General features: G+C 45.3%; 1 protein-coding gene across 1 annotated transcript; it reads left to right on the top strand.

Annotated features, from left to right (window-relative positions):
* The first annotated feature begins 523 nt into the window (after positions 1-523).
* On the top strand, positions 524-14,267 carry eif5b (eukaryotic translation initiation factor 5B). Its single transcript, XM_018750162.2, has 24 exons — positions 524-657; positions 4,360-4,482; positions 4,585-4,669; positions 4,953-5,637; positions 5,760-5,971; positions 6,092-6,242; positions 6,426-6,518; positions 6,675-6,761; positions 7,344-7,415; positions 7,807-8,126; positions 8,860-8,967; positions 9,107-9,217; positions 9,305-9,372; positions 9,475-9,616; positions 9,949-10,080; positions 10,225-10,407; positions 10,576-10,737; positions 10,821-10,952; positions 11,177-11,308; positions 11,554-11,630; positions 11,845-12,009; positions 12,499-12,637; positions 12,963-13,124; positions 13,299-14,267. The coding sequence occupies exons 1-24, from the start codon at positions 626-628 to the stop codon at positions 13,404-13,406; spliced, it is 3,681 nt and encodes a 1,226-aa protein (XP_018605678.1). The 5' UTR covers positions 524-625; the 3' UTR covers positions 13,407-14,267.
* Positions 14,268-14,436: the final 169 nt, after the last annotated feature.

The raw sequence follows: 14,436 nt of genomic DNA, 5'->3' as shown, positions 1-14,436 counted from the left end.
TACAAAGCTCCATATCAAAACATTTTGTAAAGTGATAAACAAATACATTGCTATCTTTTACTGTATTACTAACGGGAAGACCACTTCCGCGGATAATTGTTTTTAAAGCACTGATTTGAATGCAAACCTGAAGGGAACCACAGCCCTCCTCTTGAACCCACTGAAACTACGTTATTTTTTGGGCGCCACGTTTCCGACTACAAGATTCATCGCGATGAGACTTGTCATAATTATCTACATTCACTTTCATGCACCCCACTCCGAAGAATGTTATTTTGTTAGGGGAAAAAACTTATACCAGAGAGGCAAATTTGTTCCTTACATGTAGTTTTAAAACAATGAAGAATATGTATACTTTATGGTGTATTGTAGACGTCTTTTACATGCATCTGCACTTTGAGTACTTGTTAGGCTTATATGTGTTTTTTTTTTTTTGCCAGAACTAAAGCAATTAACGCGCCACAACGTGACAGCTCGCGCAGCAGCTCTCTGACGTACTGTGACATCATCTCTTCGCGCCGGACCCTGTGCTCACGCTTGACGCGACCATATGTGCTGCTGAGGAGGGAACGTCGGCGGTGATCAGCGAGCCGGAACTGACCATTGAATTTACCGCACTGGGAGAATGGGGAAGAGGCAGAAAAAAGGCGAGGACAGGTAAACGGCTTCCTCTGGGATCTGTTACAACAATGGATTCCTGGTTACTTGTGCTGTCCCTTGCTGTTGCAAAACCACTGTGGGCTGAGGTAGCTGTAGCCTAGCGGCTAGCTAGCTGCCCGCCGTGGCGTGTGCGCGCGCGAGGCCTGCACGCGGACCAGCTGCTCGTGACGGTGCTCACGCCTCGCGTCTCGGTTTTACAGTAATAACTGACAGTGTCTCCTTCCTTGGCAATCGGCCACATGGACAGCCGCACAGCCGTTAACCGGGCCATGACCCGGGCGTCTGTGTGCAACCTGTTGGAAGTGACACACAGTGTGTGGCCTTTTAAACACACACACACACGTCACGACACGCGCTCACGGAGCCTAGTTGATGAAGAAGCTTGAAACGTGCCGGCGATGGGAGATTCAGATGGTTATTGGGACGATCGGCTGGTTGTTTAGTGGCGCTTCATCGCTCAGCAACATCATCACTTTTTCATTGTGTGCGCGAGAGCCGCCTGAATTGTGTGTGTGTATGTGTGTGCGCGCGCGCGCGCTCGCGCTCCCCTCTCTCTCTCAGCGTGTGATTGTGTGTTTCTGAGTATGTGTTCACTGCTCCCATTGATCCATGAGAAGCTGCTAATCCAGAAGGATCCCTCCCCTTGCTTGTCGAATGACAGTTATAGTGTGTGTGTCTAGTTGTTTTTTCTCTCTTTGTTGCCTCTTTTTTTAAAAAATTAAATATCGGTTCTATAACAAAGTGTTTATACTACTTATACAAGTGTTTGTTTAATTTTCCACTTTACCATGGAGCTGGTAATAACCTTGCAAAGTGTGTTGTGTTGTGTCTGTCTGGTTTAAAATGCAGTTTTGTCCCTCCAGTTTAGGTGCCCCCTGTGTGTCGGATGTTTACACGTCACCAGAGTGTAAACGGCAGTCAGGTGTTACCTTGATTATTGCTAGATGTTTACCATCACTTAATTTATTTGTTGTTTTCAAAGCTTCTCTTTCATTCATTCATTCATTCATTTATTCAGCTGATTCTCTCAAATTGACACACCTTCCCAAAGCAGATACTTTGCTGACTTTTAATGGACATGTTAAGCGTTAAGCTACTTACAAGTGATTCACCCATATATACAGCTGAATAATTCTTTACCTTATCAGTTCAGGATAATTTCCTAGATCAGTTGTACTGCAATAAGAGGTGGGTTTTGAACCCGAGTCCTTGGGGTTCAAGGCAGCAGCTCTCACCGATACACCGCATGCTGTCATTCTGCCTTTCTCCACAGTGTGAACTGGCCGCATGGATGCGCAGTTGCGCCTTGTACCATTATTATGCCGTGGTTGACTTGCTGTAAGGCTGCCAGGTTCATCAACATTTGAATTGTTTCAAACAGCCGAAGCAGTATAAATCAGCGTTCGAAAATCAGACTTCAGAAGGATCGGTTTGTGGTGGACGCGGGCACATAATTTTGGATTCGGACTTTAGTTTTGCGTTTGAGGTGGGGTTCGCGTTGGGCTTTTGTGGTTTTGAGTTCCTTCCAATACCGCAAATCCATGTAGGCCTCCCTGTGCCGTGCACACTCTCTCTCACATTCTTTGCAAGTACTAGCTGTGTTTCTCCATCCTCCTCTCACACAAGTCCAATTATATAAATCTTGAGCACTAAATTTAGTGGCCCGATACTTAACAGATAAAAGGGAGTTAGTGCTTCGAGGAGTCAGCGGGCAAGTTAATTACTTTTGAGCCAACCGAACCATTCCCATGGTAAGAATCAGGGTACGCATCACGGTAAGCCCTCGTATGAGTGCCAGCAAGTAGCGTAGAGCCATAATCGCACACTGAGAATGTGTGGTGGTGTGGAGAATCGCTTCACCTTATATGTATCATACACTGTTGATGCTTTTCTCCAACATGAATTGCAGAGCTTTGTTTTGTATTTATTGGTAATTAAAATGTTAAAAATAAACACAGGGTATGAGAAAGTTATTCCCCTGGATGGGATTCAGGCCCATCGCAGGGCAATCACACACTCATTCTCTTACACACACAGTATAGATAATTTAAAGTCTCCACTTCACCTTAAACACATCTTCACACAGTGAGAGGAAAATCATGTGAACCTAGCGAGCACATATAAACTCTAAATGTATATTTAGTGTATAAATTCAGTTTTGATGAAGGTGTTATTGGAAATAATAAAAGCTACTTTATTTGTGTTACTTCTGACCTTGGTTTTTAGGGCTTTTTCCTACATCAGAAGTACAATATAGATGAAAAATGTTGAAGAATGTGTAGTTAGTAGGTAGTTTCCCATAACCTAGTGACACAGATAGAGGGAATGGAAACCTTGCCTGATCTTATCAACAGACAGGCAACAAATGAGGTCAACCGGGGGGTTGCCTTGGACTCCTCATCTTCCAGTCATCCATCATTGTGTTGAGGTTGGCATGTTTGTGCACCACCCCTGGGCTTCTGGCCACTGCTGCTGACATGACCAGTGTGCAATGGGGGACCCCCTCCCCAGCAAGGCCTAGTCTTTAAAAAAGGTTGCGTAGATGCAGGTTGTTCTTCCCTGCCTTCAGAGCCACTGCAGGTAAATCACCATAACTCATTCTTCCTCTGTGGTTGCTGATTTCTGGCTTGTTCTTTAACTTGTGCTCCTATCAGTGAAGTTCTTGTCTCACAAGGGAAAACCTTGACTGCTTTTAGTTCTGTGTTGTCTGTAATGCCAGATGTGTTTTTTTTTTTTTTAATATCAGGGTTGCTAGTCTATCTGCAGAATGAGTGTGTGTATGTTTATATAGAGGCTAACAGTCGTGGTCCTCAATTGCCATGTTGTATGGTAGCTTTTCTGACGTTCTTCAGCCTCACAATTGAGAGAGATGGCTGAATTCTGTCAAAATAAAACCCCACCAGTGTCTGGTTCCTGGAGGCTGCTGGGGCAGCATAAGTGCACAAGCTGATAAGAGTATGTTGAGGAACTGTTCTCTACAACACATTTGGGTCACATGCATATCATCTCCAATTCCTTTTTACCAAGTATTCTTCTGTCAGGGTCCTGAACCCCAGGCATCAGAGGGTCTGAGACAGTCAATAAAGAGGACATTTTGCTCTGACAACTGCTGCATTTTATAACTAGAACTGTCACAGATCTGCATTGTAACAGAATAAATAGAATAACTTTGGTTTTTTAAAATTCCCAAAAAAAAAAAAAATGTAGACATTAAAATTGCATGTGTGTGTGTGAACCTCTCACTCTTGAAGTTGATATTTTGACCCCTTTCATTTTTCAGTGCAGTCTGTTACTGTGAGTCTGTTTTAGGTCTCATTTTTAATTTGAACATTATTCGGTGCCAAAACAATCAGATTGTTGGATTATAGGATTGTCCCTGGTTTCACGTGGCTAATAATGAAATAATTTTGTGGCACAAGCCACAAAATTCTGGTTCTTTATAACAATCTATGGTCAATCCGCACCTTCTGTTGTCTTCGCTGATTGGATTGCCGGGTGTGTAGAACTGACAAATACCATGAAAATGACAAATAGCAGTGTTTACACAGTTGCAAACTCTTAATACCTGACAAGGCACGACTAATATTTCCGACATGACAAAACTCACAGGGAGGTCATAGTGTCATCTTTTAAAATTAGCAACAGTTAATGATCTTCTGAAATTAAAATGTACTGATCTCGTACAACTGTGTCTCCTAGTGCCAAAGATGATGGCATTGACATCGATGCCCTAGCTGCAGAAATTGAGGGTGCAGGTGCTGCCAAGGAGCAGGCTAAAGGGAAGGGGAAGAAGAAGAAAGGTGCAAGGAAAGAGGAGTTTGAGTAAGTCACACCTTTCCCTTTCTTGGTACTCCCAATCACCCAAGTAACCCTCAACCTAAGGAATATCCCTCACTCTGGATTCTTTGTTTTGTCTTTTTACAGTGAGGATGACATCCTGAAAGAACTGGAGGAACTTTCTTTAGAAAACCAAGGCACAAAGACTAGCAAAGAGCCAGCTTCAGGCAAGGTATGACCACGGGGCTTTCCTGCTGCTACATGGACCTAGGAGCACTGCTATTGTGGATTTCATCGCCCAGATAAATACAGTTATAATATGAAATTGACATTATTTTAAGATGTAGTCACATGGCTGGTTCATCCATATGTGTTTTATTCTGGGATTTGGCATGGCTTCTGAGGACAGATTTTCACTGATCTGATATTCCATGTTTCCCAGTGCAAGATACTTTCTGGTATTTTCTTGGTTGTTCTATTGTGACCTTCTCCGTTGTCTTCCTTCATTTGAACAGCAAGCTGAGGCTGCAGATGAAGCAGAAGCTGAGCAGGGCCCTACTAAGGCTGAGAAAAAGAAGATGCGCAAAGGGAAGAAGGCTAGCTTGGATGATGAAGATGGTGAGGAAGATACAAATAAGGATGACCCAGGGAATGGCAGCAGCCAGAAGAGCAAGGTGACAGTGGCCCCTCAAATTGCTCCTTCCGACTCTGAGGATGATGACCCCAGGTCCAAGAAGAAAGGCAAGGGGACCAAGAAGGGGGCCAGGAAGGAGCTGTCAGATTCTGAGGAGGATGGCACAGATAGTGCAAGGAAAGATGGGGGTGTTGGTGGTAATGATTCAGATGATGACTCATCTCAGTCCCAACAGAAGGCCAAACCTGGGAAGAACCAGAAGGGAAGGGGAAAGTCTGAAAGTGCTGGGGAAGAAGATGGGGGTGACGAGGATGAGGGAACCTTCAAGATAAAGACAGCTGCCCAGAAAAAAGCAGAGAAAAAAGATCGGGAACGCAAGAAGAAGGAAGAGGAGAAAGCCAAACTTCGGAAGCTAAAAGAAAAAACAGACGAAAAGGACAAAAAGTCAACCTTGGAGACGGTGCCCAAGAAAGAACCTTCTAAGAAGAAGGAGTCTGCACCCACTCCCCCAGCAGAATCCAAAAGTCTAGAGGCTGCCACTGTTGATGAGCAAGATGGTGATGAGGGTGCGTTTGTTTCTGTGCTTTCATTCTGTGTAAATTAGGTTTTGTTTAAACTTAACTTCAATATTGGTGAAATGGATGTTGATGACATGTTAACATGCCACATTGTTTTTACCTTGCCACAGAGGATGCTGAAGGGGACAAGAAAAAAAAGGACAAGAAAAAGAAGAAAGTGGAAAAGGAAGAGGAGAAGAAAAAGAAGGGGCCAAGCAAGGCCACAGTGAGGGCCATGCAGGAGGCCCTGGCTCGCATGAAGGAGGAGGAGGAGAGAGCCAGACAGGAGGAAGCGGAGCGGCAGCGGCGGCTAGAGGAGCTGGAGGCTCAAAGACTAGAGAAGGTGAGCCATTCAGAACTGAGACCACTAAATATGGAACAGGCCAGCCAGTGGGAGCTCTTTGAATCAGCAATGAAAGCAACTGTAAGAATACCCTGGTGCTAAAATACTGTGCTTCTGTAGGAGCGCTTGGAACAGGAGCGAAAGGAAAAGAAGAAGCAGAAGGAGAAGGAGCGAAAGGAGCGGTTGAAGAAGGAAGGCAAGCTCCTGACCAAGGCCCAAAGAGAGGCCAGAGCAAGGGCTGAAGCCACACTGAAACTGCTGCAAGCTCAAGGTGGGTTGGATTTGGAGGGGTTGGTGAGTAAGTACGGGCTGTGTGAAGGGACAGCATACGAAACCTTAGATTACCAGTTTGAGTTGTGTTCATGAAGAGTAGAACTGCCTGCCGTGGTCAGGGACGATGTAGTGACAGCGCAACGGGGAACGTTTCTCAAAGCTCTGTGCTGATGTGTTGCAGGTGTTGAAGTGCCATCCAAAGATTCCTTGCCAAAAAAGAAGCCAGTCTACTCAGACAAGAGGAGAAAGAAGCCAACAGCACACAGTCCAGAAGGTGAGATCTCTGTGACCTCTTGGACTATGTCTGTGACCTCTTGACCCTTAGCTGTGAAACCTGATATAAAGTCATGACCAATTATGGATCATTAGCCTGTTGCAGTCTGAAAAATCAAAAGCTGCAATGTTGTGAATACTTGCATTCCTTGCCTAGAAACCTCAGAGGTGACCTCGCCTACATCTGAGACACTTGAGCCAATCATAAGCGAGGTTGAGGTGGAGACTCCAAAAGAGGAGCCAGGTGGGTGTTCCCTTCCCAGTCACTGTGGGCAGGATTAAGAGAGGATGGTTGTGTGAGAACCAACTGTTGACCCCTTAATACAATGCAAAAATTGCAAATGCACTTAGGCTTCATATAATGGGATCCCATACAACAAAAACTCCTACAATGGCTTATGAAAATACGGAGGATATCCAGCAATTGATTGATTGATTGATTAAAAGACATCTAGAAATGATCATTTTGTTCTAAAGAACACAATGTTATTGTCATTCATAAATGCACCTATTTTGGAATTTAATTTAAATTAGTGACAATTTCATCTGGAAAGTAATCCCCTCATTACAAGTTTTGATTGCCTCATAACAGGCATTTTCCCAGTGTGGTGGATTCACTGAACAAATTAACCTTGTTTTGTGAGCAGTGGGTGTTTTCATGTATACAGTAGTTTGCAGAATGTGTAAAATGAGGCTTTGTAGGAATGTCTTGGACTGTTGCTGTCAGCTGCTACAATAATATATTTGTCTTTTTAAGATTTATAGGTTATTGTTTTGCGGTCAACTCTTCTCTTTGTAACTCTTGTCTTTCCTCTCTTTCTCTCAGTGACAGAGGAGAAGATGGAGATGGCCGATGATCTGGACGACTGGGAGGCTATGGCCAGTGACGAGGAAAAGGGTAGGTTTGGGTTCCTTCATTCACTCATGCAGGATTACAGGCAAACTCTTAGATCCTCCATCAAAGCAAAAGAGACTAAAGTTGCCTCACTTCCTCATTGCATGGAACTATTTCAGACAGCATGGATGTTCCAGAAAAAATTGTAAGTTTTTTTTAAAAAAAAAAAAAAAAGAAAAGAAGCTAAACACAATACTCTTATTTCAGACTTGACATAAAAAGAAAATCATATTTAGGGAGAACTGTTGAAGCATCTTAAAGCTGAACTTACCTGTAGAGAGAAATGCTCACCTGTAAGGTCAGATAAAGAAAACAAGTTTTTTAAAAAAAAAAAAAAAAAAAAGTACATCTTTAGGGTTTGCCAGCATTTGCTGAATTTGCTATTCCTCCACAGAGATGAAGAAGGTCCACATTGAGGTCAAGGAGACACCTCAGCAGAAACATACGCAGCCAGAAGAAGAGGATGAAGGCAGTGAGGAGGAGGAAGACGAAGATGATGATGAGGAGGATGATGAGGATGAGGATGATGAAGATGAGGAAGATGATGATGAGAGCCAGGAGGAAGAACAGGAAGAGGAGAAGAAGGAGATACAACTGCCTGGCAAGAAGAAGGTTGGGAGGGAGCCAAGCTCAGAGTCCAGCAGTGAGAGCGAGGATGACGATGGCAGGACCAAGGAAGAGAGGCTGTATGACAGGGCCAAGCGGCGCATTGAGGTACAGAGTTGCCACCCACAGCTTGTCCTGCAGGGTGGCAGAAGCATCCACATCCATATTTGTCAATTCATCCTGAAGGAGAGGGTAGCTGACAAGTTGACTCTAATATAGAATTTTGGCTGTGGGGGTGTGTTACGGAATTGACGAGCAACAACCCGCATCCGATTTTATTTATAGTGGAAAATGACAAAAACAAATAGCTGGAGTAATTGTTAACACGTACACGAAGAAATAAGTCGTTCTCAAAGGATGTTTGAATCCTTTCCTCAATCATCAACCAGAAATGAGCCAGAAGAGCAGTTAAATAGACTTATACCTTTGTTAGTCAAGTCAAGGTCAGTGTGTCACAATCATTTAAATTTCCGTAATTCGTCATCTGCCAGCATAACATTAATCAGAATTTTACAAGACCACTGAATCTTGGGTAAATCCACTTGTCGCACTACTGGAAATGCGTGTGTGAGAAATACAGGTGAGAATAACAAACGGAAGGTTTGTAAACTGTATATAGAGCATATTATGGAAGTTAGAATAAAGTAGAAAGTGCTTTGCCTTGTGTGTGCACTCATCAGATGGATCCCAGGCACAAAGACAGACTTTTCTCTTTGTCACATAATGTTCTCATAGTTGAATGTTGCAGGTGACTGAGTCGTTTGGGGGTTATTAACCATGTTCACGCTAAATCCTTGTGAAGGGCAGGCTTTTACTTATTGATTTTATTAATTATTTTAAGAAACGACGAGAAGAAAACCTGAAGAACATCAATGTGGACAAACCGCGGTCACCAGTAGTGTGTGTTCTGGGCCATGTCGACACAGGAAAGACTAAAATCCTGGATAAGGTGAACACCGAATACGACGAGGCTGGAATCGTCTTTCCCCCCCCCCCCCCTCCCCTGCAGATTTTGTGTCATGTTCCTGTTTCCCCCTCTTTCTGTGTGTTGGGTATAATCCTACCGTCTTGCTTCCCCTCTCCAACAGCTACGACACACACACGTGCAGGATGGCGAAGCAGGAGGAATCACGCAGCAGATTGGTGCAACAAACGTTCCCCTCGAGACTATCATTGAGCAGACCAAGATGGTGAAAAATGTGAGTGGCGTGCATCATGCAGACACACGCGCACGCATGCTTGAGTTCTGTGTTTGCCGAAACATGAGGTGAACGCTGTGTGTTCAGTTTGACAGGGAGAATATCAAGATCCCAGGGATGCTGATCATTGACACTCCAGGACATGAGTCCTTCAGGTATGGTGTATGTGTGTTCCTCTAAAGACATGTATGTAGAGGAGAAGAACACGCTGGACCACTCTGACTGTACCTCTACTCATCCCCATCCCTCCACCGCAGTAACCTAAGGAACAGAGGCAGCTCGCTGTGTGACATTGCTATCCTGGTGGTGGACATCATGCACGGCCTGGAGCCCCAGACACTGGAGTCCATCAACCTGCTGAAAGAAAAGAAGTGTCCCTTCATTGTGGCACTCAACAAGGTGGGGAAACCATGCACATCGCTGCCCCATTTCCTCTAAAATATAGGTGCTTTAATATTCACAAAATGAATTTATACAGCTGCTGTTTCATCTTTTCAGTGCACAGGTCTGATCCTGTGTACCTGTGATGTTACTGATGGTTCAGAGCTAAAATTTGGTATTTTTAACACATAAAAATTGCCCATATGCCATTGTTGAGGTTTGTTTTGTTTTTTTTTGTTCTCAGTTTCTGAAAGAAATATAAATCCTGCTAACCGAACAACAAATTACGGAGCTGTTTTTTTTTTTTTTTTAGCTGTTGGCTAACTTTTCCACTTCCTGACTCTTTTCAGATTGACCGCCTGTATGACTGGAAGAAGAGCCCAGACATGGATGTGGTGGCCACCCTGAAGAAGCAGAAGAAGAACACCAAAGACGAGTTTGATGAGCGAGCCAAAGCGGTTATTTTGGAGTTTGCCCAGCAGGTGAGTGGACCCCCTCCCCCGGTCCAAAACCGAATCTCTACCTTGAGATGAGGGTTCCTGGAAACTTCCACCTGCATGTTATGGCTCTTGTGTCATATGCGTTCTTTGTACGACAGCAACCCCCTGCTCCTGCTTACCTTTCAGGGATTGAATGCAGCACTCTTCTATGAGAACAAGGACCCACGGACCTTTGTCTCTCTGGTGCCCACCTCAGCACACTCGGGCGATGGCATGGGCAACCTGATCTCCCTGCTGGTGGAGCTGACCCAGAGTATGCTGACAAGGCGGCTGGCCCACTGCGACGAGCTCCGGGCCCAGGTCATGGAAGTGAGTACTGAAAATTTACTGTTTGAAATATTAATTTCATTTCCAAAATTACTTTATTTGCCCATCATTGTTTAAAGAAAGAAGTTAAATTTTTTTGACAGGTGCTGAATAACTCTACCACAGGCTTGTGTTTACATCACGAACAGTCGTTCCTCCGTTCCCCAACAGGTGAAGGCTCTTCCAGGCATGGGTACCACAATAGATGTGATCTTGATCAATGGCTGCCTACGTGAAGGAGAGACAATCATCGTCCCTGGTGTGGAGGGACCCATCGTCACACAGATCAGGGGGCTTCTGCTGCCCCCACCTCTCAAGGAGCTGCGTGTTAAGGTAGCAGAGTGGGGATTGTTTGGTGAGGAGTGACGGGTGGATGAAGACCAGTGTGAGCAAAGCGTGCACCTCTGCATTAACAGAACCCGTATGAGAAGCACAAGGAGGTGTCCACTGCCCAAGGAGTGAAGATCCTGGGGAAGGACCTGGAAAAAGCTCTGGCTGGGCTGCCCCTGCTGGTGGCTTACAAGGAGGATGAGATTCCAGTGCTGCGGGTGGGCTCACCATCTCCTTTCTTTGCCCGGCTCTCCATATGTCTCGAGATTTCTGTTTTTCGCAAGGGGAAAACCCTGCAGTGCCTCCCTGCAGTTCTACTTTTTCCTTTTATTCTGTGCATGTCCTAGCGTGTCTTTCTACACTTCGCCATGTATCTTTGGGGTGACGTGTCACAACATGCTTTAGTGGAGCCCTTTCTCATGCTGCTCTCTGTGTGGCGCAGGATGAGCTTGTGCGGGAGCTGAAGCAGACGCTGAGCTCCATCAAGCTGGAGGAAAAGGGTGTGTACGTACAGGCCTCTACGCTGGGGTCCCTGGAGGCCTTGCTGGAGTTCCTGCGTAGCTCCAAAGTGCCAGTAAGTCCCTCTAAACCTCAGACGGTCTCCAAGCAGGCTTGCAACTGGCTGTTCAGCATTAGTAGTGACGGTAACATCGTTCCCTCTGACTGGAAAATAAATTGTTTACTATGGACTTCACTTGGTCCTCCACAGTTGCTGGGTGCTTATTTCACTGGCAGCTCCTCCATACCCAGGATGCCACGTGGTCGAATCGAGGTAGATTGACCAGTGTGCAGCTTACATGGAATTGTTTTTCGTTACAGTATGCCGGGATCAACATTGGCCCTGTCCATAAGAAGGACGTCATGAAGGCTTCGACGATGCTGGAGCATGACCCACAGTGCGTTCACGCTTTCCTTACTGCCTTGTCAACAGTCTTGTTATTGGGGGTTGCTGAAGGATCAACCTCAGTTACTGCGCAGCAACCTCAAAAAAAACATTTTTTAGTATTAATAGAACAGCAGTAATAATAAAAGTTGCTTTTATGTTGTTTCCACGAAGTGCAGTATAGTTGCGGTGTTATGGTCATCAGCACTCTGCGTGTCCACCTGTAGGTTCGCTGTCATCCTGGCCTTCGACGTGAAAATTGAGAGGGACTCGCAAGAGCTGGCCGACAGCCTCGGTGTGCGAATATTCAGCGCAGAGATCATCTACCACTTGTTTGATGCCTTCACCAAATACCGGGAGGATTACAAGAAGCAGAAGCAGGATGAGTTCAAGTGTGTGGAGAAGCTGGGGGGGGGGGCAAAAGCCGCATCCAGTGTCAGAAATTCCGTAGAGAACAAATCGAGCATCTGCCAGAATGTTTTCAGTTCAAATTATATAGATGTTTGTTTTATCTGGCTCTTTTCTCCAAAGTGACTATCTACAATCGTTTACCCGTTTTTACAGCTGGGTAATTTTACTGGAGCAATTTAAGGGAAGTACTTTGCTCAAAGGTACAACAGCTGGAGGTGGGATTCAAACCTGTAACCTTCGAGTCCAAAGGCAGCAGTTCTAACCACTATGCTACCAGCTGCCTTAAGTAACAAAAGTTTACCTCCATTTCGGAATGAGCCCATACAGCGTATTTTGTGTGCGTGTGTGTACGTGCATATTGCTGGTACATTTGAGAGCGGGAGCATTGTTTGCACCTTTGGATTGAGGAGGGCAGTGCAGGTCTCTCCTTCGGTTTCATACACACTCCTCTTTCCCCTTCACCCTGTCAGGCATGTTGCTGTGTTCCCCTGCAAGCTGCGGATCCTACCGCAGTTCATCTTCAACTCCCGTGACCCCATCGTCATGGGCGTGACTGTGGAGGCGGGCATTCTCCATCAGGGAACTCCCATGTGTGTGCCGAGCAAAGGGGTGAGACCTTGCCCACCACCGCCCTTATACTAACCTGCTGTGTCAATTTATTGATCATGTCAGGCATATTATGTTCATATCGTGTATATGTAACGGTTATAAGATGGAACAAGACTCACCATGTAGAGCTAATGCACCCAGACACTAGACTTACACACCTATGTAAACCTATTAGTGCCAGTTCTTTAAGTGGTGTCAGTGATGTAAAATAGCTTAGTGATCATGCCTCTTGCTGGTTGCCACATTTATACTGCTTAGATTAATTTAGTTGTGGTGCGTACACTGGCCTGGAGACATGGTGGATCACTTACTTTGTGCTTGGCAGTTTGTGGACATTGGCATTGTGACCAGCATTGAGATCAACCACAAGAGTGTTGAAAATGCCAAGAAAGGGCAGGAGGTGTGTGTGAAGATTGAGCCCATCCCCGGAGAGTCCCCGAAGATGTACGGCCGACACTTTGAGGCGACAGACATCATTGTCAGCAAGGTAACCTGGCAAGGGCTACTTGCAGTGGCTGTGTGTGTCTGTTGTGCAGTTTGGTGGCCCCCCTCCCCCAAGTTTGAGCCCAGTCTTAGAGGTAGAGTGAACTGTAGTCCTGTTGACATGTCTTGCGTGTCCCACAGGGGTGTGTTTTCTTTTTCTTTGCTTCCTATTGCGCAGATCACTCGGCAGTCCATTGATGCCTTGAAGAACTGGTTTCGGGATGAGATGCAAAAGTCTGACTGGCAGCTCATCATGGAGTTGAAGAAGACTTTTGAGATCATCTGATCTGAAAGCGAGACATGGTTCTATCCTCTCACACGAACACACAGCCACACACACTATTGTATGATAGAGACAACAGGCACACATCTAATGAGAGGATTGAGGGGACATCTGATGGGAGATGGACGTGCGTGTTCGTGCGCGCGCACTGGGTAGGGGGTGTACAGTCACGCCTTCCTCCCCATCTCACTGCAAGGGCATGGAACCCAATGTATTAGAAAGAAAAAGCAAACGTTTTCTGTGAGAAACCGAAGTATTTTCCACTGTTTTTACAGTGATGTTTTACAACATTTACTTACTTCCAATGTGCCTGTTAATTTTCTTTTTTTCCCCCCCCCTCCCCCCCTTCTCTGGATGTTTTAATTTTTCAACTGGCAGCCTCTTGGCTCTCCCCTGCATTTACCCTGACTGCTAGTTTAGGGGGTGGGTTTGAGGAGGTGGGGGGTAGGTTGTTTGAGGGCTGGCCAATTCACGATTGCCCGAATTTTAGATGTATGAATATTAATTTGCCTGTCAGTGTTTTTGGGGAATGCATTTATTTTTAAGATTGCAATTGTTAATCCTTTGTAATTAACTTGAGCCTCCATCGTGACACAATTCGCCGGCCCCCGTCACCGTTTTTCCACTCACGTCCCTGATGCCCTCCTCCTCAGAAGTTCCCTAGTGCCTATAGGTTTTTATAGCAACTGGCGTGAAAAGGCACACCCCCCCCCCCCCCCCCCAACTAGAATTTGACACGTACAAGAAAAGTTTTTGAACTGTTAAAACAGAAGTCTGCAGCTTTTCCCTGCGTGTACAGTTGTTGGAAAATGGCAGAGAACAGTTAAAGCCATTGTAATTTCAGTGAAAATAAACTGCAAATGTCACCCGTGTTTGCATATTTCCTTCGCGCGCGCGGCCGCACCGGTGTGGACGAAAGGGCCAGTAGGTGTGGAGTGTAGCTCTTCCTCTTGCACCTGACCCTTGAACATATCTGTTCATCTCACATCTTTTCTTGTAAGTTTCCTGTTTTTTTTTTTGTGTTGTTAGGCCA

Source organism: Scleropages formosus, chromosome 1, assembly GCF_900964775.1.
Source record: "Scleropages formosus chromosome 1, fSclFor1.1, whole genome shotgun sequence".
NCBI lineage: Eukaryota > Metazoa > Chordata > Actinopteri > Osteoglossiformes > Osteoglossidae > Scleropages > Scleropages formosus.
This window is presented reverse-complemented; position numbering and strand designations above follow the sequence as displayed.

Coding starts and splice junctions, on each gene's coding strand:
- eif5b (XM_018750162.2), top strand. CDS start 626: ATGGGGAAGAGGCAGAAAAAAGGCGAGGACAG. Junction 5,638..5,759: donor TGAGCAAGATGGTGATGAGG/GTGCGTTTGTTT, acceptor ACCTTGCCACAG/AGGATGCTGAAGGGGACAAG. Junction 6,762..7,343: donor GACTCCAAAAGAGGAGCCAG/GTGGGTGTTCCC, acceptor TCTTTCTCTCAG/TGACAGAGGAGAAGATGGAG.